General features: G+C 41.5%; 1 protein-coding gene across 5 annotated transcripts in view; it reads left to right on the top strand.

The window, feature by feature from the left end:
* The window catches only part of RALGAPA2 (Ral GTPase activating protein catalytic subunit alpha 2), a 140,824-nt gene that overhangs the window by 102,543 nt on the left and 15,735 nt on the right, over positions 1-22,546 (top strand). For all 5 annotated transcript variants that reach the window (XR_008449117.1, XM_054062488.1, XM_054062489.1 and 2 more), the window contains one exon: positions 19,596-19,717. Coding sequence is in view for 4 of the 5 variants with exons in the window: in XM_054062488.1 (XP_053918463.1) it covers positions 19,596-19,717 (122 nt within the window). In the remaining variant the exon portion in view is untranslated. The remainder of the gene's footprint in view (positions 1-19,595; positions 19,718-22,546) is intronic.

Here is a 22,546-nt window from a genome sequence, read left to right as displayed (position 1 = left end):
GGAGGCTTAGTTTTGGTGCCTCCCCTCTCTGTTCTGCAGAGTCAAACGTGATCTTATTTAAGTAATTCAGAGATGTCATTTCGCTGGTTGGGATTGAGTTATAAGCAAATTAATGATGTTTTTTTTTTAGGGACAAATTCATTCAGTATGTGCATTTAATAAGGCTGGTTTATAAAATCATGCTATTCCTTCATAAGCTGATAGTTGTGAGGATGCAGTTCTGTTTACACGAAGAAAACGCTGGGTTGTCATTTCTATTTGGTCCCTTTCCTGCTGTTAGCAGGAAAAAGGTGCAGAAAATATTAGTGAAATTTTAGCAGCAAACAAAGTGTCTTGGTGAAGCAATGAGAGGAGAAATGTCTTGCTCTTAATTCCTTGTTGTTTTCCTTCTCTTTGCTCCGCTGACACGTGCAGGTCCATGTGAATGTGTGTTTGTGAGTAACTATCTTGTAGCACACCTCAAAAGCTGCTGTGGCATTTTCCAGGTGCGTATCTGCTGAATCACACTTAGTTCTGATTACCTGTGCTCTTCTTTTAGCTACAGCTTTTAAGGAACAGAATAAAAGTAAGTTTCACCTCATTAGAAGGCAGATAATCAAAGTCACCCTGTCTGCAGCGTTATGCTGCAAGAGGTAATGATTTTATGGAGAGAGTGTGGAGAGCTGCATCACTGAGGAATTCTTGCAGCATTTGGTGGTGTCCCGATTTTGGCTGAGATGGAGTTAAAGGTCTTCCTAGTAGCTGATATAGTGCTGTGTTTTGGGTTTAGTATGAGGATAGTGTTGATAACGCACTGATGTTTTTAGTTGTTGCTAAGCAGTGCTTATACTAAGTCAAGGACTTTCAGCTTCCCGTGCTGTGATGGGGAGCAGGTGCACAAGGAGCTGGGGAAGGACACAGCCAGGAGCACTGACCCAAGGTGGCCAAAGGGATATTCTATGCCATACAACATCATGCTCAGTATGTAAACTGGGCAGCTGGCCAGGGGCCAGTGATCGCTGCTCGGGAGTGGGCTAGGCATCACTCATTGGGTGGTGAACAATTGTATTGTGCATCACTTGTTTTGTATATTCTTTTACTACTACCATGCACTCTTCCTATTAAACTGTCTTTATCTCAACCCGTGAGATTTCCTTTTTTCCCCATTCTCCTCTCTGTCCGGGGTAGGGGTGGAGGGGTGACTGAGTGGCTGCATGCTGCTAAGTTGCCAACCAAGGTTAAACCACATTAGGTAGTATTGTGCAGTTGGAATGTACTCTTGTTTTTTGAAAGCACTTCTTTGTACTCTTTGCTGAGTGGAGAGCTGTCAGGATTAAACAGAGAAAAGCTGAAGTGTTTGCATCTCCGGGCTGATTGACACAAGTCTTCTGCAATGCAAGAAGATCTAAACGTAGAAATCTCTCCACATTCTAGAGCAGAATGAGCACGGTTAATTTAATATACGTTGTGTACATATTTTAGCAATGTTTTCTTTTGAATCTATAAGCGCAGCTTGCATTCCACCCTGAGGTAGCTAAATAGAAGTGCTAATTAAGTAAATTACACCTAAGGCTGTTCTGTAGTGGGTAACTGACTTTAAATAATACATTTTTTGTGATGATTTTAATATTCTCTATTTTGTTTACTACTTTTATTTTTATTTAAGATTGAAATATTTACAACACTTTTCTCTGCCTTGCCTGTAAAATGTGTTTTATGTTTTTTGGGTTTATTAAGAGAGATAAGATGGATGTTGTCCTATCAGTGGTTAAATATTATTGCATGTTAATCCATATTTTAAAAGTTCAAAGACTGTGCTAGCACATCTTTCTCTGTTCTCTTTGCTGTTGGTAAAGATGTCCTCATATCAAGCATTCACATTTGTGTGAAAAATAGAATTCAGTTCAATCCATGCATAGATTGTCAGAAAGATTAAAGTGTGCATCATGCAATTTTTCTTCTTTCAGAGAGAGTCCTTTGATGTGCTAATGTTCACTTTCTCTCCTTTCATTCAGAAGTGCTGGTCATTGTTTTGAGCTGCAGAACAGTATCTGCTTCGTATAGGCAGATTTTAATGCCCTGGTAGCCAAACCTTCTCAAGGTAGCATAATATAAATATGCAATAATATTAATGGCGTTATACCTCAGGATTAGATAACAGTGTGCCTGCACAGATAAATACCATGGTAAAGCCAAGGCATTTATTGAAAATAGAAGTTGTAAAAATCCAAATATTTGATTTCATCAAATGCAAAATGAAAAAAATTGATTTGGTGCATCGGTGTTACTGCTGTTATACAAAGTCATATACTTTGGTTTTAAACTTGAAAGGAAGCTTGGTCGTGCAATAAGCACTGTAGTCTTTTAAAATAACTCTTGAAGACAAGGCTGTAATGTATTTCCAAAGTTAATTAGCAAGTGAAATTATTTGGATGGCCTCATCTTGTGTTGCAGTGGATGTTTTCCAGCAAATGGATGAAATTTTGCAGGCTGCTCACAGGACCAACTTGCAGCTTGCGTGGCAGGGCACCGATGTAGGTCATGACACAGTTGTCTTGACAAATCTGCACAGATAAGAGCTGTCTATAGCTCTTATATACTCTGTTTATATACTTTTACTTTTGCCAGAGACAATTCTCCTTTTGTTATTGACTGTGAAGAAATAGTTCAGTGAATATGAAGAAGGTAGATATAGGAAGTGGTAGTGTGTAACTGCACAGGAGTTATCTCAGTGTTGATTATATTCTGTAGGAGGCAGAATAGTTGTCAATTGAGTGATAAAACCCACCTTTTTTAAAGCTGGGTGAAGTTTGGTGGTTGTATTTTGAGAGTAAGTTAACCATAAACTGGCCTCTGATGATGGATATTTGAAGAAAAATATTGTCTTTTGTTCATCATTTTCATGTGCTGAACAGCTATTCTGCTTTGAATTCAGAAAATCTACCTATTGTGTTTCTCAAGCAGCAGAAAGCTGTGGCTTACAAACACCTGTGATTATAAAAATGTAAGTTGCAAATTGAACAGTAAAGTAAGCCGTGTTAAAAACTTTTTCATTTTGCTTCTTATTTTAATTAAAAAATAAATCTTAATTCAAAGATGGTAGTTTAGAAAGCATACAGCTGGATGTGTATTTCATTGGTAAACTTAAGACTTAGCAAAATTGGGGAAAAATAACTACTTTGAAGAAAGAACAATCTTATCTAAGCCTGCACTTGAAATGTTTTCTAGCGAGGTTCAATGGCAGCATTACTGCTGCATAGCTTCTTCCTATGTCACTGTCTCTGTGTATTCTCCTTTTCTGTTTACTTCCACCAGCCTTGATGCTTCATTAAAAATTCATCTTCTGCTCTCCCCCTCTCTCTTTGGAATCCCCATTGTCACCTTTTAGATCTGAAATGACTCAGCAGTTAATGACTTCAAAGAAATTCAGAAATCCAACTTTAAGGACACTGTCTTCAAGAAATAGCGTTAACACTAAGAAAACCATGCATTTCAGTGGAAGCCGAGAACAAGAAGAAAACTCCCTGTTTTGTGCTCATTCTGTTTCTGTGATGAGGGCTGTGCAACCTGGACACCTTTTGTGATCTGAAAGCGGTTGAACAGCCCAGGCTGGGGGACTCACAGAGGCTTACGTACCAGGTATTTAGCTCCCTGGGGTACGCATTTTGTTAGGATTCTTCTTCCCATCTGTGAAGCTGGGGATGGTACTCCAAGGCACGTGCCGGGGAAGGGTCAGTCCAGGAGGTGATTTGTAGTCATCTTCCACAAAGTATACAAAGGAGCATTTCTGTGCTGTCTGGAGAATGAGATGTGTCAAATGGTCTGGCAGGAAGCAGATGGAAAGGGCTGTGCTGGGCAGAACAGCTCTGCTCTTTCACTAGCGGCTCTTACACGAGTTCTTGTAGAAGGGGCCTCGTCGAAGGGGCCAGAGCTGCACAGTTGTCACCTGTGGTCCACCCACCTCTCCTGCCTGCTGTTGGCTTTCAGGGAGCATAAGCAGAAGTTACTTTTGACTCTTGTGTAGAATTTCCACTCTTAACTCGTAGCTTGCTCTGTCAGCTCTAGCTCACTCATTTGCCTTCTCAAATCTGATTACTTTTCTGTTTTAACAAAGCACTGCCATTCTGTGAATTGGCCATAATCTCATCGCAGTGCAAGTGCCTACTCCATAACCCAGACACCTTGGTGATGGGCAGGAGTTTAAAGCCTTTGCCAGTGCCTCGTTGCCTATGCAGCAGAATTTCTTACTGATGCTTTCACTGGTGTATTTGTGCAACCCTGATCTCCTGAGCCCCTGTGGATTCTTCAGGACAGGGATGGATGGCTCCATTTCTTTCTCCTGTGATGTGTGGCTTCAACGTCCCAACGCCAGCCTGTCTCTTCAGTTGCAGTAGGATTTAATAGCTTTTAATTTGAAAACACATAGATCCCTGATCCAGCAAGGACTCCAGTTGCCCTTCACGTGCCCTTTCTGACCACCTTGCTGGCTTTTCAAAGCCCTTCATGTTGTTTCTGTAATCTACTTTCTCACTATAGGCAGAAGCAGTTTTTCTTTTGTACTGTCTTGGGGCAGCTTTCAGCACTTCTGTTCTTCTTCCTCTGTGTGTTATATCACCAGTACACAATAGTCTGTTTTCTGATGGGGTCTTGTTCTCACAGTTTTTTGAAGTTAGTTTAAAACTGAGCCTCTGAGGCATTGCAACAGTGATTGTCAGCCATGCTGCTAAGCCAGCCAAACAGCCCTTCAGCATCCTCCCTAGAACTCCCGCTCCATTTTCACCATGATTTCTCCTGTGCTTGAATTTTGAACTTGGTTATTTAAATAGTAATTCATACAGCTCAGTCATTAAGTTGCCTCTTGCCCCATAATTAAAAATGATGGTAAGACTTAATGGCCAACTAGAGTTACGAAACCGGTAAGGAAATGTTCTTAGAAACAGTAAAACATTTAGAAGACATTAGCGGCAGTGCAACTATTGCATTAACTTAACTTGTCGTTTTGTGAAGGAGCCACTTACATTTTCAGTTTTGCTTCCTCCCCTCCCCACTTTCGAAGTGAAAAAAAATCAGATTTCATAAACATGCATGAGAATTTTAATTTACTCGTTTGGGGGAATGGGGAGACATGGTAGTGTGCCCACTGGCTGAGCTACGTGGTGAAAGGAGAATCCGTTCCCCCTACTGAGAGGTCACTTCCAGGGGAAAAAAATGTTATTTTAAATGCTGACTTAATAATCTGCTTTTGGGGATCAAATTTAACCAACATCACTGTGTGCCCATGACAAGGCTGCGCAAGCAGACAGTGCTGGGTGCGTTCCTCTGTACCTGTTGCAGGCTGCATGCTTGAAAGAGTATTTTAATTTAATGGATTTTAAGCAACATTATTCAAAGATCAACAAAAGGCATACTGTGTTATATGAATAAAAGATTTCCTCTGGATCCTTGTTAACCCTACAATGCCTTGCTAATGTAATTGAAGTGCAACCACCTGGCAGGGAGATTTCACAGTCAGCTGCCAAGGAGGGCCCGACCGAAGTACCAGGTGTTGCGCTCTGCCTGCCTGATTGTTGCAGAGGAACAAACAGCAGGATTGCGCCGGGCGGCTGGGGTGAGGAGCGGGGATGGCTGCCAGCCAGGGACCCTGCTTCTGGGGCTCCCTGGTGGGCTCAGGTAGAGCAGGAGTTATGAGGGCTCATGCAGAAAGAAAAAGGGGCAGCATGGAAGTATTGGCTTGAAATTAAGCCCCCACAAAGCTCTCACGGTTCACAAAATCAGACCAGAGAAGATGGTTTTTTGATGTGTTGTGTCTGTTATTCCAGAAACTGAGCCTCTTGCTCAGTCCCTGGGTCTTCTTTGCTTTGGAACAACAGTTACGAATATGCCAGGTTAGAATTTTAAACCTCCCTCTTCTCTACTTTATTTTATTTTTTAATTTGAAGCTGGGACATCCCCATCTTGATGGTCTCTTTCTAACTCATTCTTGCTTACTGTCCTCTAGTGTAGGGCAATTTTCCAGCCTGTATCACTGCAGCAACAAGTACATTTAGTATTGAGCATCTTGCAAATGGTGTCACTCGTAATGGATGTGATAAGCAGCCCCACGGTTACCTATTCCTGATTGTACTGAATGTAAATTATCACATATAATAGACCTGGAACTGAGCTGTGTAGTGTTAGTCCCAGAAATAATGAAAAGAGCTGTAATAACCTAGAAGGGGCAGAATTATTTTGTGTAATTATGTTTTGCTCTTGTAGCTGCCTGATCCTTATGCTTTTATCAAACCATCAGTGATGGTTTATTAACCTTGAGTAGGTGAAAAAATCTAATTATAAATGAATCTGAAAAGATTTTCCCTTAACCAAAGAGTGAGAATTTGAAGGAGCGATTGCTAGTCTGTCAATTATATGCAAGGCACAAAGGTGACCTTTGTACATATGCGACAGGAGACAGAATCCCATACCAGTAGATTCCAGGAATCCTGTATGTCCGTGTGCTGCTCGTCAGCAGCTCAGTGCAGCCAGTTTTATGCGCACAAAGCCCTTTGGCCATAGGACAGTACGCTCTTAGAAATCAGTGTCATTACGCTTGTTCTGCAGGGGGTAGGACTCAAACGTGATAAAGGCATTTCAGTTAATTTTTTTCTAGACTGTGTCAAGGTCCTTTATGGTATATCTTCTTTCAAAAATAAATAACAAATATTTGTAAACATTTGTTACTACTTCACAGTTTGTCAAATCTTGTATTTTCAGAGAAATTAAGTTTTCCAGAGATTTACATTTGGAAAACATTTAATTTTAAACAGCTGGAAGCATCTCTATTGAATATCAAGAAATCAAATATGTTTGTGCTATTGCTACACTGACTATTATATTCTTATAAGCAGTAGAGTGGCTCATTCATTACCTCTCATGAGGCTGATAGTACTTTTTACTACTTCATTTAAGGCATAGATTCTCCCATCAAGAAGGTGTGCAAGCGAGATGTAGGTCAGTTTAGCAGATGGCCCACTATTTATTGTGGGCAAAAAGATTGATTCAAAACTAACTAAATTACACTTCTTGTATTAATTTATTTACAGTCAAGAAAGGTGCTTCCTTTAGTTCAGGTGGATAACAGCAGTCTCCTGACTTGTGCTTGTTGTATATGCACAATTTAAATAAATAACACTTGTAGCATCTTGCTCAGGAACTTGAAACACAGGCTTTTGCCAGCAAATTTATAGATTAATATAATCTATGAGTCTGCAGTTGCCAGCCCATCCTCCCTGCCCCTAAAAGTTGTATATAGCAATACACAATTAAGTGTGGACTCTTCCTGATCAACACAGATTTTCTAAGTAAATTTCATCATGTTCTCATCTTGCTGTACTGCAGGGTTGCATGTTTAGCTATCTGGTGGATTATTACTGTAAGCAACTTAGAGTGCTGTGGGAAGAATGTATAATACATTAATCACACTCAGGTGTGCGTTCATTTAGCTGCAAGGAACATTGTGGATTGACAAATCTGGAGTCAGCAGTGATGGCATTTCCCAGGTAAGGCCGTTTCCGTGCCATGTTAGGGAGAAGGCTGGCCAGTGTATAGGGAATGGCTGTGTGCTGTTGAAAGGTGCTTTGGATGAAGATTGCTTGGAGGCATCCTCCCATTTCGCAGGGTCTGGTAGGCTCTGCAAGGTGGGTTTTGGTGGAATAGTAGGACGCAGTATCTGTCCTTGGTGCCCTGCCGGCTGTGAGAACCCCCTCCGCCGCCTGGCTGCCTCAGGGTTGGTGTGCTTCACCTCAGGTGATGAGCTGGTGCGCAGCTAGGGGAACCAGATTCCTCTCTCCAGTTAGGTCAGCTATTTTGCAAGTGTTTTCCTGCCTTTGCACCACTTGTCATGTTTAAGATGATGGTAATTATCCCTTTTTCAAGTTCCAAAGCACCCAGATTCTGAAATGAATGTACAGGGAAAGTATTTTGATAATTTCTACTTGCTTTCCCTTATCGTTTAAATGTCATGTTGAGGCAAACGTTGACTTCAGATTTACTGTAGCAGAGTTATCTTGCAAGTTACTTAATCATCTTGTAAGTCTGAACAGTTCTCAAGAATTTAAAATTATTAATCTATAATAGTCTATTAATCGCTCTTCTGCTGTCTCTGTTTAATTTTCAAAGTGGAGAATAATGTAGGTTATTGCTGGTGCGTTCAGGTTTTGAATGGGTTTGAGTGTGCTGTTATCTTGGGAGATTCTTAATTGTGTATTCACTTTGATACTCCTGTGATGAAGCTTGAAAATATAGACTCTGAGGAAATGCAGTGAACTGTACCCTTTCTGAAGGTGCACTGAATAACAGAGTGGGCAGAGGAGTTAGAGCTGATGTGGCATTTGAATTTTTTTAAGAGGCAGTATACTGGTTTGGTGGCATTTCTGGCTTTAGATAAATGTGCTTACATTTGGAGAATGTGATGGCAATAAGTGTAGTGTTGTTAAAGTATACTGAGAAGGGAATACACATGCACTTACAGCCATATGTGCATGTGTATTCCCTTCTCAGTATACTTCAACAATACTACACTTATTGCCATATGTGGCTGTAAGTCTGTATGTATGTATTTGTGTTTGTGTATTTTCGTATATGCAATGACCAGAGCATAACAACACATTTTCAGAAACTTTTGTTTCTTATACCCTTAAGGGCTATCACTTTTTTTATTCTGAAATTTTAAGATCTAAGTGACTACCAACAGTATTTTGTTATTAATTGATATCATTAATAAAACTTTCAGACCTTGCAAGTCTGTGCCTTTCCTGGAAGTCTGAGTAAAAGATAGGAAAATCTGGTCTGGCTACCTGAGTATCTCCCCACCAGCAGCTCTTTTGCATTTATGGTGAAAGAATTGCAGCCTGAACTGGGCTTACCGCAGGCTGCGCTCACTGCAGAGCATCCATGTGAGAAGGTCCCGTGGCTATGGCACCTCCAGATTTGGACGTTCACAGGATCCCTCTGAGCTCCACCTGGAATTTCCTCATGGGGAAGCAGCACAGATCATGGCCGGGTGGCTAGCTGTGCTCCCAACATGGGCTCTTGCTTAATAAGCAGGCAGCTGCATTCTGTATCAGCTTTATTTTGAGTGCCCCGAGGGTGAAGGCGCGCGTATAGGACATTGCAGCAATCTAATCACGATGTAGAGGCATAACTCAGTGAAGCAAGGTCCATAGGAGACAGAAAATATTCTCCCCTGTGTAATCAAAAAGTGATTGCTATGGCTTCGTAAACTTCCAGAACAGCCCAGCATTTAACGAGAAGGCACAAGCCTTTTACTCACTTAACTGTGCTGCCACCTTTATTTTCTGGTTACAGATCCAAGTAAACATTCTGCTATCTGCTGTGTGTATTTTAGGACCAAATCATATTATCTGACTTGTCCAGAGAAAGTTGCAGCAATATATGAGAGCCATGTGATAAACAGCTCTTCTCATTCCTGCCTGCCTTGCTTATCTCCATCAAGACTCTTAATATTTCCAGCATGTAAGCAGTTTCCAACAGCTGTCAAATGCAAACAATAAGCTACCAGAAAAACTATTTCTGCTTCTCCCCTGAACTTGATGCCCCAGTTAATACATGTTCATGGCCCAAAGCTAAAGATGCTGAAGTCCAAGACTAGAAAAAGTATTTGGATATTTTGCAGGCTGCTACCAAAACCTGATGCTTTATCTTACAAGAGAGAGAGACACAGAATTTCCAGCTTTGCAGAAATGATATGAGTTCTACTAACGTCTTAAAACTACAGAATCCCTATTCATTTAAAAAAAAAATAAAGTCACTTTTATGTTTCTAAAACCTATCACTTAGCACAAGTGTTTTGAAAAGATGTCATTTATATTTTTGAAGATTATTAAAATAGAGACAGGAAATCTGTTAAGGAAAAAAGAATTGAGGCATGAATTATTCTCTCATTCCTTAACCACAAAATCATCCTGTGTAACTTCTAAACACATTTTTTAGTCTTTCTGTACCTACCTCCTATATAAAATAAAATAATAAACGCCATCTGTATGGTTTTCTCTCTAGTGTAAAATGTGTGGATGTAACTGTCCTGCTTTAGAAACTAAAACCAAAATTAATAGTGTGAGTACAAGGTGTTTTGTTAGAAAAAATAGGTGAAATGCCAGAGCATTCCTGAGCATATGTAATTTATTTGTGTGGATATAGTGTGTTTGTTTCTCACTTAGTGTGTTCTGGTCCTTTAGTTTCCATTAGGTCATCCAACCTGCCAGCAAGGGTCTTGCACTTGGAATACGCTGAATAATACCCACGTGGCTCGGCCATCTGTAAGCGGTGAATTAATCACAAGCACTGGTGGACAATGTCTTTATGCTGCACATTCAAATAAGCTATATTGTGTGATAGCACACACCAGGGCTGACTTTAATTAAATATTTGGTCCACACATGCTGCAAAAATTAGTGAGTTAACAGTTTTCTCCTTCACCCGACCGGCACAGTGCAATCTGCAGGCTCCAGGAGCACCCACATTAGGCAGAAGGCAGATGCACCATGTGTTTAAATGCCGCTAGTAGTGGTTTGTAGCTCCCAAACAGCACTGCTGTCTCGTAAACAGTCTCCTTTCCTAAGGGTTCTGTCTCTCGGTCACTTTTTTCTCTGAAGGATGAGAATTACAAATGCTGACTACCCAGTGCAAACAGGCCTGGGTTTTGTCCATGGAGTTGTGGGAGGCTTTTAATGCAGTTCAGCATCTGTCTTCATAAAGCGTCATTTCTGCAACTGCTTGAATGCTACCTCTGAAGTGACTGCGTATTGGGGAAGGACATTGATTCAGAGTCTTGCATCTCACTTTGTATTAGTCTCTCTTTATTGTCATTATTACAGGAATTGAGGTTTTCAAAAGTTGTCAAGCTTTGCCTGATAAAACCTGTTGGGAGTTTTACCACCCCCAGAGGTGGTGTGGGCAACCTGAAAATCCTACCACTGCTGTTCACAAACAAACAGTTGTTAAGAGTACTGTTTCAGTGTAAAAATACACAAGCTTTCTTAAGAAGCCTCCCCTCCCCTGTTACACCCATATGCTGTAACAAAGAGGACAATAAAAGTAAAAGGAGATAGCATTGCCGGTATGTAGCTAACAATAGTAGACCAGGGATAGAATATTATCCCTATGAGTTCAAGCAGCCAATTTGAAGGAACTGGAAGGCGTAAGTAAATGACAAATAATTGAACTTCTGTACCGTTACCCTTTTTCTAAGATGTCCAAAAGTAACAGCTCATTAGTGGAATTACTAAAATAGGTGCGTTTATTTTTAGTGTTTGAATGAAATTAAGACTGCAACAAAGCACAGGGAAAGCATTGCTCAGTAACATGTGACCTTTCCTCCAGTTATTTATCCCTTTATGATCACCCTGTTTGTGGAACAAATCAGATGACTGCAGAACATGAGCATTGGCAGCTGTATGTACACTGGTGAAATGGGACAGCAACGGGATTATAATGATGCCCCTGAAATTACAACCTAGGGATTTGTCTTTTGCAGTCCTCCAACAGCTTTCCTTTTAGACCTGTATGGCAAAGGCTCTGCACGGTGGTGGGTACTCTTCATAAGCTCCTGCTCAGTGCATAAGCAAGGTAAGAAGTGGCCAGGCTCTGCTCTTAATGAGATTCTTCTGAAGGTCCATCTCCTCCTGCAGCATGTGCTCCACTCTCTGGGCCTCTCCCACCCATTTTTAATTTTGCAGTCTCCAGGTTATCTCCCTGGGTGAGTAAGTACTTTGCTGGAAAACACAGACAGAAGGTAACTCACACCACCACCCTCAAGAGAGACAACCTCTACTTCTCTCTGCTCTGGGGCACTGGAGGAGACTTTCAATTAGATCTCAGTAGCTTCTGTTCCTTTAGTATATCTTTCAAGATTGGATATGGGTACTTCTAGAGAAAATATCTATTGGGGGAATCGTCACTTATTTGCTGGCCAAAAACTTGTATACTGGAAGTCATGATGAATCTTGGAATACAGAAGTCTTTCAGAAACAGCATCTTGGTCTTTAAATCTTTTTGTGCCCTGTGGAGTGATTTACCAGTTAGTGCAGCAGAAGCCATAACTGGTAATAGGCAATTAAGTCATCATTTTAATCAATTGAAAATGTTTTAAAGCCTTATCAGTATGGTGAAGCATAGGATACAGCTGCTAAGTGGACCTTGGACACAGAGAGGGCTGACTGTACAATGCAGGTATACAATGCCATTTTTCTAGGCATATGGCTGTATTGCAGTCCTGCCGCTGGTTTGTGCACCACTGTAGTGTTTCATCTCTGCTGTACCAGGAACAATCCAATGAGATCAAAGCTAATAAAGGAGAGGAGTTGCATTTCAGAGTTTTTCAACAGAGCAGGTAGCTGTACAAACAGGAATACATGATAGGAAACCATCAGAAGGAATCTGTATTAGAGTAAAAAATGCTTCAGAGAGGGATAAACATGAGTGCCATTAAAGTACAGTATTGTTTTCTATCAGGAAAGTAACCCATTGTTCCTTGACTCCTACTATGGAATGATTGGTCTGTAATGGTACGATGTATCTGCTCCCAGGGGTTTCCCGCAAGGAGGACGAGTAGTAAATTAAGATGAAAGCTTGTTTTCTGCCTTATTCATAATAAATGCAAAATTCCTCCCTGAAGCACTTGGCATGACTAATGTGCCACATATTCTTGATATCCCTGAGCGGCAGGCGAGTGCTTCTGCCAGACTGGTGGTTCACTGCTCACCTTGGGCAACATGCTACCTAACCAGGAACAGGAGCCAAGAGCAAGCGCCAGAGTGGGGCTCCGTGCAGAGGAGCATGAGCTGGAGCTTTTTGCCTCAGGACACCTTTGGTATCATTTTGCTATTACGTTACTTGATTTCCAAGGAGGTGGTTTGAAACCATGTGAAATGTGTTTTTGTTGTTGTTTTGTTTCACTTTCCTCTTTAAAGCAATTAAAGGCGACCATCTTTGAGGAAACAAATGCATTGCATAGTGTGTGTTGGAAAATGCCTTAGCAGTCTGTCACGTTTCTTGTAACAAATTACAGGTTATTTTTAAAATCTGTGTTAGGGCAGTATCTGAAGCCCCATCTCCATCAGTCAAGACTGAGATCCTTTTGTAATCCTGTGCAAAGACCCAGGCCCGGCATGGGGGAAGGGAGGTGGCAGAGCTCCAGACACAGTGCTGAGGCACTGGGCAAACACTCCACAAACAAGAAATCCGTTTGAAAACCTCTGTGTACCTGTCGGCTTCAGTGAGAGTCATGTCTCTTGTACACCAGGGTGTTCTGGGCTCCAGCCATGCCCTTTGACTGGAATTCCTCCTTCAAATCCCCTCAGCATAGTAGGAAAAGAAGGCTGCCTGTCTTGCAATTCTGCACTGAGGGGTGGCAGAGTAGAGGAAAATTATGCTGCAGAGAGGATGAGCTCTTGATTTTGGCAGCGGAGGATCATCTGCCTGTTCTGGATAAGGAGGAGGAGTAGCAGCCTTGGCACTAGCCAGCCCTGCTCTACCAAGGGAGAGCGTTGAGCCCTGCTTCCCCTGGCTGCACCGCAGACAGATGGCCTTCTTGGGGGCTGACCACAGGGCGAGGCAGCCAATCTCACCCACCCGTCACACAAAACTGTTGGTTTGAGTTGGATGGTTGTACAGTTAGCCTCATCTAATACATGTCTCACATGTTACATTAACTGATTTAAGACATGCATCACTCTGAAAGTTCTAATGTTGGATGCTTTTGTTTAACAAAAGCACATAAATCTGCAGTCGTTGACAGGTACAGTTTAGCTGCACCTGTTTGGTGAAGGATATATGTTACTAAAATTCCCCCAAAAGTTTTCAGTCATGCAGTAGTGACAGTCACTAGACCATAAATGATAGCAAGCCCAATCAAGCAGATCAAGTTTCACACTGAAATTGCCCATCACAACATTTGAAAAGCACAGTAACTCTGTCCTGTTCAGGGGTTGAGGTGGGTAAAGGTCATCTGCCAACACATTTATGATAACCTCGATGTTATGGACCCTGCTTTATTCTACTTTGGTAAGTCCCAAACATTTATGTTCTTGTTTGTTTTCAAAACTGCTATTATGGTGTCAGGAGCAAACCCTTTTTGTAGAACCGTGATACAAATTAGGATACTGAAATACATGTGGTGGTCAGAAATGACTTATCAGTAGCCTTTTGGTACTGAAATCTTGAAAAGGAAAACGGTAAAACAAAAGGTCACTGCAGCCCTATATTTTCTCTGCCTTGGAGCCTGTTGAGCCTGCCCAAGAGATCAGCTATTCAAAAAACAGGTTTTCCTTCTGCTGTCTACACTTTACCTTTGCGATCACCTGTTTAAGCACCAGTGGGGCTGGAAAGCTTTACCCTGGATTTGGGAAGCATGCTTTCTTGTGTTTAACAGTTAGTTCAAAGATTCTGTTTTTCTTCAAGTCTCCTTAGTGGGATGGAAGAAAACATTGGCATGTGGACATGTAGACAGCCTTGATGTCTGATGGGCTGAAAAAGCTGCCTACCTCTATACTTCGAGCTTCTCCACTGGGCAGATGCCCCGAAAGCCATTCTCAGGGTGGGATTCGCATCACAGATGGGAATTGCAATAGGCTTATGCCAACAGTGCATATTAACTTGCTTGGGAGTCCCTCTGGAGCCAGAGGAACAGTCGTTTCAGCATGTGCTTTCCATGGACCCAAGCAGTTAGGTTCCAGTCCCAGGACTCGAGCCCCTTGGCGCTGGCATGAGCCGTGGAGAGGAGCCAGTCCATTCTCTCTTTGCCTGTTCACACACCCACGAGTAGTTTTGTCTTTTATTTGCATGAAAAGAGTGCTGTGTCAACAAAAGGCACAGTTGTTTCCATATATTGGTGAGTATATAAATGTTTATGTTTTCTGAAAGTAGTGTGGCAAAGGAATTGTTCGCCGTTACCATCAGCAGTGATGGATAGCTGATATTTTGGTTGAGGTCAGCAGAGTTAAGGTTAATAAATAAGTTCTAAATTTTCAGGATCTGTTTGAATAATCATCTTCTGTATGCCCCCTGTTTCTAAATGTGTATTCATTTATGATTTAACATTGTGTGTATGTGCAGAGAGGGAACGTTGAACAGATCTTGACCTGACCCTAGGATGGCTCGGTTCACCTGCAGAACCCAGATGATGAGGACTTTGAAGGCTTTTCAAAGTCTGTATGTTTTAAACTGTGTGTCTGAAACTGGCTCTGTGTTGTAGAGGTTAAACGTGGAAGTGATGCTCGTAGGTCGGAGCCATGCACTGGCCAGTAGCTGCATCTCTGGTGAATTTTCCAAAAATTCCTCCTTTTGTCTCTTCTTTTGGATTCTTTGTCTGGAAGGACATCCTGCGTGTGTTTCACCACAGAACTTCACAGATCATCCTACTGCTTGCAATAAGGTGTTGTGGTTTACTGCAAACAGTTAAGATTAGAATTATAAATGTTTTTTTCAAACCACTTACACTGAATGATTGAACTGTTAAAATAATGGTTAAACTGATAAAATGGCTATAAAAGCTCATAATAGTCAAATACTGGTATTTGATTGTTGTATTCAAATTGGAGCCAAGTTCCTGCTTTCCCACAGTTATGTATTTTCACTGTCAATAATTCACACCTTGTCATGGTTCTCCATGTCATTTAAGATACGAAATAAATAGAAATGTGCTCATTGAAAACATTTTGCTCTGGACTTCTGCCTTGGTAGAAGCAAAATGTAAAATAATGTAGCCATTGAAGAGGTGGGTCAAATTGCCATACATATTAAAAGAGGCTGCTTTTGATCAGCTTCTTTGAATGTCTGGTATAACTCCATTTATCTGAAGATCTCAGGGGACGCCCAAAACCTACAGATAAATGAGGGCTTAGTTAATCAGGGAAGCCAGCTGTCCAGCTTCTTCACCGGGGTAGGGTTCAAGATCATAACCCATCCTCTCTGCAGCCAGGACGCCTTCAGAACATGATTTGCATGCTTCACTTCAGCAATCTAGCCTTGAGGCTTCTGTAGAAAAGCCAGCCAGGCACTTCAAGCTTTCTCCTGGCCCCACGTGACCCAGAGCATAGCAATGAGCTGGTGATAGGAGTTTGCTGATATATGTGTTGCATTTGTACTTCACGCATATTGGCTTGATCCAAATAATACAATGAGGCTCCGTGTTCATGAGCATCTTTGTGTCGCGTATGCTGAGAGCTCACAGGAGAGAGGTGACACATTTCATATTAAAACCATTCAGCTTTACGTTTTAACGTGTTTGTAAGTAAAATCACATTGCTGGTTCTTAGGGATGAAGGCACAGCACATTACAAGGGCTGCAGTTTTGACAGATCAAATATCGCACTCACAATTATCTGGATGGAAGTGTTCGTACATAGTGATAAATGTGAAACTTCTTGAGGCTGCAATTGAAAATTACTGTTTCAGAATGCACACATACAAGCGGTCTTGAAATGCTGAGTCTTCTCTGCCCCTCATCTATCTCATATTGTTATTCTTTGGCTATGTTGTGTTCTCTTGGATCCTCAAAACGCATTATTTGGGACTCCAGGGTATCTGGCAGATGACTACGTAGTGATGCCTACAGAAGATTCTGACATAAACACAGTTAAGTAGCAAAACAGTGTTTTTGTTTGCGTACAAGAAGCACGACTTGAATAAGTTGCAGAGCAAAGATTTTCTGTGAGAGATCAGATGTAGTTGTGATGTCATGCTGCTTTCTTGACCTATGTCTTTAGGCAGGAGGTATATTTCAAAGGGTTCTTTACCGCCTGTTATGTTCCTAATGCCTCTGTAAAAATTCTTAGAGTTTGGAAAAACTTTAGTTGACTTCTTTTTTGTTATTATTTTTATTGACTCCAAACTGTTTCCTTAATAAAAGTATGAATTAAAACAGAGATAGCAGAGAGTTTAGTTTAATTTCCTGCAGTGCCTTAATGAATTTTAGCTTAGGCTGTAAGTGAAAATGAGTGCGAGCATCTCTCTTGCTGCCTGCATGGCAGGAGCTGCTAAGCTGCCTGCTGCCTCTGGTAGTCATGCTTAGGGGCGCCTGGGAGAGTTGTAAAGAGGATGCTGAGTCGAGAGGAGCGGTGGTGAAGTGGAGCCGGTTTATGCAGCAGTCTGTGGTACCTGCACCTTCTGCTTTCAGCTTTTTAATCTCCAAGAGCGGCACTTGATTGCGATTTTCCTCATACACCTCTGAAGCTGCTGATCAATCTGCACAGCGCTCTAGCTTAAACTCAGCTCAGTGTGTTATTTCTCGGATGCTTCTCCTGTAGCTGCCCAGCTGTTTGGCCGAGTGCTTTTTTTCCAGTCTTTTGTGTGGTATGGGGCATCTTCCATCTCATAAATAAGGATTTTGTGAGATGTAAAGCTAACCTAGTCGAAATCTCTTCACTTCCTTTTTCCATGCAATATTTAGCAGAATCGGTACAAACTTCTGGTGTGTTCGCAGTTGTTCTGCGCATTGTACGCTTATGTGTTAGATGTGCAAGGTCTTTCATTAAACAGCAGGATATTATTAGGCATAGCATGAAAAGCCTTTATAGTCTCCCTGCCTTGTTTAAAGCGGGCCCACAAGCAGCCTGCAGCCTAAAGGGCTGCGCAATGAATCGAGCGCTGATGGCCGGCCTGCAGGCTCAGGTGGTCGTCAGCCCCAAGTTTAGCCGAGCCCTTTCAGTAATTTGTCACGCCTGGGTCTGTTCCCGCTGCGCCAGCACGTGCCAGCTCCGTGTCGGAGGGGCTGTTCGCCAGACGGCCGCGCAGCCCCCACGTCCCGCTGTTAGCGAGGCCAGCGTTCGCCGGGCCGCACGCTCCACACAGCCCTGGCAACAGCCGAGCGCGCCACAGAATAAGCATCTTCATAATGAGAAGTGAATGGCATCCGTCAGTCCCTTTAGAATAGGGCCCAGGCGTGTGCCTCCTCTCCTAGGAAGTTTGGCAGCCTATTCATTAACAAGAGTCATCAGGAGTTCAGCCCATAATAGGGAGGCAGCCCCAAATGCAGGCAGGCTAATGCTTGCGCTATCAGGAATGCGTTCTCCTGGGCTTAGGGAAAGGAGAGAGAAAAACTAAGCAAATAACGCTGTCAGCAGGTGCAAACTCTGAAATGCCATGTATTGATTTTCTTTCTTCAGGCTTCCACGGGAAGTTCATAAGAAGATTTATCACATATCACTCATCCTCTGCCAGCACTAAAAGCAAAATGCTCTTAATTTCTTTATGTTTATTTTTTCTTTTTAACCACCATGCCGATAGGAACTTGCATGCAATTAAGACGCCCTTCCCCGTGAAGTAGAACACCAGACCATCGTGTCCTATTTTTTAAGAACCTCTTTACTGTGCAGGTTGGGTTTTTTTAAGTACTGTTTCAGTGTGTTTTTGTTAACTTAATGAAAGTCACAAATGGACTTTAATATTAATTAGTAATGCTTTTCAGTTTTAAATACTGTCACCTGCATTATGTTGTCACTCGTGTTATTCTCACTGCTCTTAATTTCTAAATTTGAACTGGCCTTTGCTTCCACATAACAGAGTTAGAAAGCGTTTCCCAGTCATAGAAACACAATGAGGACCTGGAAACTTTTGTTTTAAATGAGGAAACAGAGAATGAGATGTCATACCGGCTCTGGTGAGCGTTAATTCATAAAGTCATACGTGAGGTTCTTCAGCCCATTGTAGATTTGTTTCAGACGTTATCCTGTTATTGGAAGTGTATGATTCACCTTCTGAGAAAACAGAAGCTGCACACAAAAGGAAAAGATTTGCTTTCTCCGCTGTGAAAAGCTGCTGCAAGCAGGGGTCCTATTAAGACAGCTGGAAAGTTGCTTCAGCTTGTTACGCTTGTAAGTTTTATTGGTGACTGGTTTTTGATTACACATTTGAATGCTGTGTGTTCCAGGTTGCCGAGTTTTAATTAAAAGGCAATAGTCTTGATTTTAGATTGCTTTGTTGCCTGCATTATGCAGACTATAATGCGTGCAAGTTGTGGGGTGTTTTTTTCCACTGTGCATTCTTTATTTAGGATACATAAGATTGCACCTTCTAGCACCTGCCTTAAAAAGAAACTTCATGCTGTCAGGAGTTGTGTTTATTGCTGGTAGTTTCTTTTAAGAAGTACAGTGATCAAATAAAAACATGGGGCTTTTTTCTCCTCTGTCCTTTAGCTTGTTTCTCCAATGTAATTGTTTTCCTGGTCCAACAGGGTTCATGTAACAGGAATATTATGCAACAAGAACTTTCCATAATGCCACGGCTTGTCTGTTAAAGTTGTGTTTCAGTTTAAAAAAGCCTGCAGTCTGAGGGGATCGTTTCTGCCCTCGGTAACTTCAGCTGTCTGTCAGATCTTCAGAGTCACTGTTTTTCCTTCATGAAGCTAAAAGGTATTACCCTTAATTTCAAGCCATTAAGTGTGTTCATTCCTCATTGCTCACATTCAGAACTGCTAAGCAGCACCAGGCAATTTGAGTCCCCTCTTTTCTATGCCCCTGTACAGCCTGATTAATGTCACTGTCGATCTGAAGTGCTGGTGTTCGTGGATATTGTGTAACAGCATTTAATTCTGCACACACGTTTCCTTAACCTGGTCATTGCAGTTATGAGGAACGAGCTCTGTATCTCGAAGCAATAATCCAGAACCATAAAGAAGTAATGACGTTTGAGGATTTTGCCGCACAGGTCTTTTCTCCCTCTCCCAGCTACTCCCTCGGTGGAACTGGTGAGTCTCTGCATGTCATTCTTCTCTTTAGCACTACGAAGCACTTGAACAGCAGATGTACACCTGTTTTTTGTAGATAAATGCTTGCAAATTTAAGACAACCATTCTTTCCCTGAATCAACTAATGAATATCAAAAGGAATGATGACATTCATTTTAATTTGTTTTGCATCAGAGCTATTCACTCCGCTCCTTTCTTCAGCTATCCTGTTAACCCCCAAATCTAGCAAGGTTAATGAACTTTCTCTCAGTAATGTGCTCTGGTTCATTCAGGAGTGTGGGTTTCTTGCTGAGCTGGGAATATGTTGTTCAAAAGCAGTGCCTGAATCGGTGCTTACTTATCAAAAAATAGTTCCTCACAGTAGAAGCCGTTGCTACTAATGCTAAATGGGGATTATGCTGCTGAGATACCAGGGTCAGGGATTAATGCAAAAGAAATGTAAGAGCGGTGTTCTGTTAGAAAATCATAGCAGCGTGCAGTATGCTAACGTTGCCCTTAAATATAGATGAGCAAATTTCAGGCTTCCTTCCAACACCTGGCCTGGAACTTGTTTGGAGTTTTTTAATGTATATATGGATATACATGTGTGTGTATATGTATATACACACACGTTAATGCTGATCATCATTCATCAGCCCAACTGAAAGATGAAAACGTAGTGCTGAATTCTGCAAATCTATTCCTCATGTGCCCTATTGAGATTGTAAGTTAGTGTGCTGTCAGCCCAATGTGAGCCACTGTTTTAAGTGAGTTTAAATAAACGTCTCCTGAAAGGAAGCTTTGCCTCTGAAATGCAGATTTCTAGTACCCTCAAGATTTGTTTTTCCAGCCTCCAAAAAGTATATGGTCACCGTGTGTTGGACTTCTCAACAAGGATTCCTTAATCCTTTTCTTGCTCTTATAGGGTGGAACTGGCACTTTCTAATTATTCCCTGCTCCTCTTTTGGATTGTATAATAGATTATTTCAAACATGTATAAATGTTGCAGGACATCTGCTCTATTTCTCTTTAGCCTGACTTGTTAGCAGATATCTGCCATCTAAACTGAAAAAATTGAAGGAAGAAATTAAATTTACCAAAATAAATCACTTACAAATAAAATCAGCCGTGCATCATTGTTTAACGTTACTGGCTCCAATCCTCAAGCTTTCAGAGCTTTGTTAGGAGATAAGAGGTATATGCATGTCCTTGCATTGGTCGCCAGTAGCAGCAGGCAGAAGGCTTTGGAGATAAGCAAGCTGGCAGAAGTAAAGGGGAACCGGTGCTATTTACATAATCGCGCCTCTGCTTCCTGGAGAGGCGTCAAGAAACACAGGGATGGCCTCTATTGATCTTTGTTGAACTGGAATACTAAACAACATTAGAAAAGCTTATAACTTAAAGCTTTGATTAATGTTTTCTACATTAAAAACTAGAACAGCTGTGAATTAAATTCTTTTATACACTCTGCCAAAAGTCTGAGACAAAAAAAAATTATCAGTTTCAATAGAAATGTAGATTTCGTGCCCAGTGTTGTTAGCACTTTGAATAATTTATCTGTTGACGTATCAGCAAATGAAAATGTAGATATATTGATATATTTTAAACGTTTTGCTTTATACATAATTGTATTTGGTTTTCAAGTTCTTCTTGCAGCACAGTGATCTTACTATAAACAAATTAAGTTTGACAAGCAAGGACAGATTCATTTGTTAATGCTGTAGTCATACTTTCTAAATCTGTGACTGTGTATGCAAAAAATATTTGAAGTGTTTCCTAAAATCTGCTTACGTTTTACAGAACACTTAAATTATGAGTACTTGAATGCATTTTTATGATCTCATAATTTACTTATTTTTTAAGACTAAAAACCTCTTTTTTTTCTGAATGAGGAAAAACCTCCAATTTTTGGACTGCCAAACGTCAGAATTTATTTCACATTCTCAAAGAAACCAGAGGCCTGTCATGACTCCTGGTGTCAAAATCTTTGCGTGGGAGAGTTTCCTCAGGTTACCTACTGTTTTACTTGCATATTTAGTCAACTGTTACCAAGAGCTGTGGCAGTCATTGCCATTAGGATGTATTTTCCGTCAAATGCCATCCTGGCCATCAGCAAGGAGGCTGAACGTTAACCTTGCCACTCAGCCGCTGTTGCCAACCGCCGCTTGGGTGAGTCCCCATCCCACGAGCAGGGAGCCTTGTGCAGAGCTGCATACGGATCACGAGCATCTGCCTCAGCCTTGCCTGTTTCCACATTTGTGGTGGTTTGAATTGGCGGGGTACTAACAAATGTACCAGCAGCATCCAGAAATAAATGAGGAACCAGCTCAGGTGTGATATGACTAAGTTTGCAGTCATCTATTCATCCCTATTAATGATTAGAAAAGGATGAAAAACTACTCTGGAGCTGCCAGTTCCCTGTCAGCATGGGCACAGCCGGGGGCAAGCAGAACGGTCTCGGGCTGTGAACAGCGGCAGCTCTGCATTTTCCAGTGTGCAACCTGTCCCCCCTTGCCACGGGCAGCAAGAGCTCCTCTAAGCTTAGATTCACCTGTCCTGTGCCTGGGAAATTGGTTGTCTGCTGCTTAAAAAAAATCCAGAGGACATTTTTCTTCATGTAAAAGGGGAATCTGTATCCTGAAACAGAAAAAATTACCACAGAACAATAAATGTACAAAGCTGACACAGGTCTGTGTTTCCCCTTCTCAAGTAACAAAGCAACTGAAATGACTAACCCTACCTAGCTTAAACTTTTCAGGTAAATCTAATATTAATTCTCCTCTTATCTTGTTCTTAATACCACTGAATTGTAATCCTGCCATCACTGCGTGTAGGTGTGCGCAATAAAAA

This window comes from Cuculus canorus, chromosome 3, assembly GCF_017976375.1.
Source record: "Cuculus canorus isolate bCucCan1 chromosome 3, bCucCan1.pri, whole genome shotgun sequence".
NCBI classification, from domain to species: domain Eukaryota; kingdom Metazoa; phylum Chordata; class Aves; order Cuculiformes; family Cuculidae; genus Cuculus; species Cuculus canorus.
The sequence above is the reverse complement of the archived record's forward strand: the minus strand, read 5'-3'. Positions and strand labels throughout refer to the sequence as shown.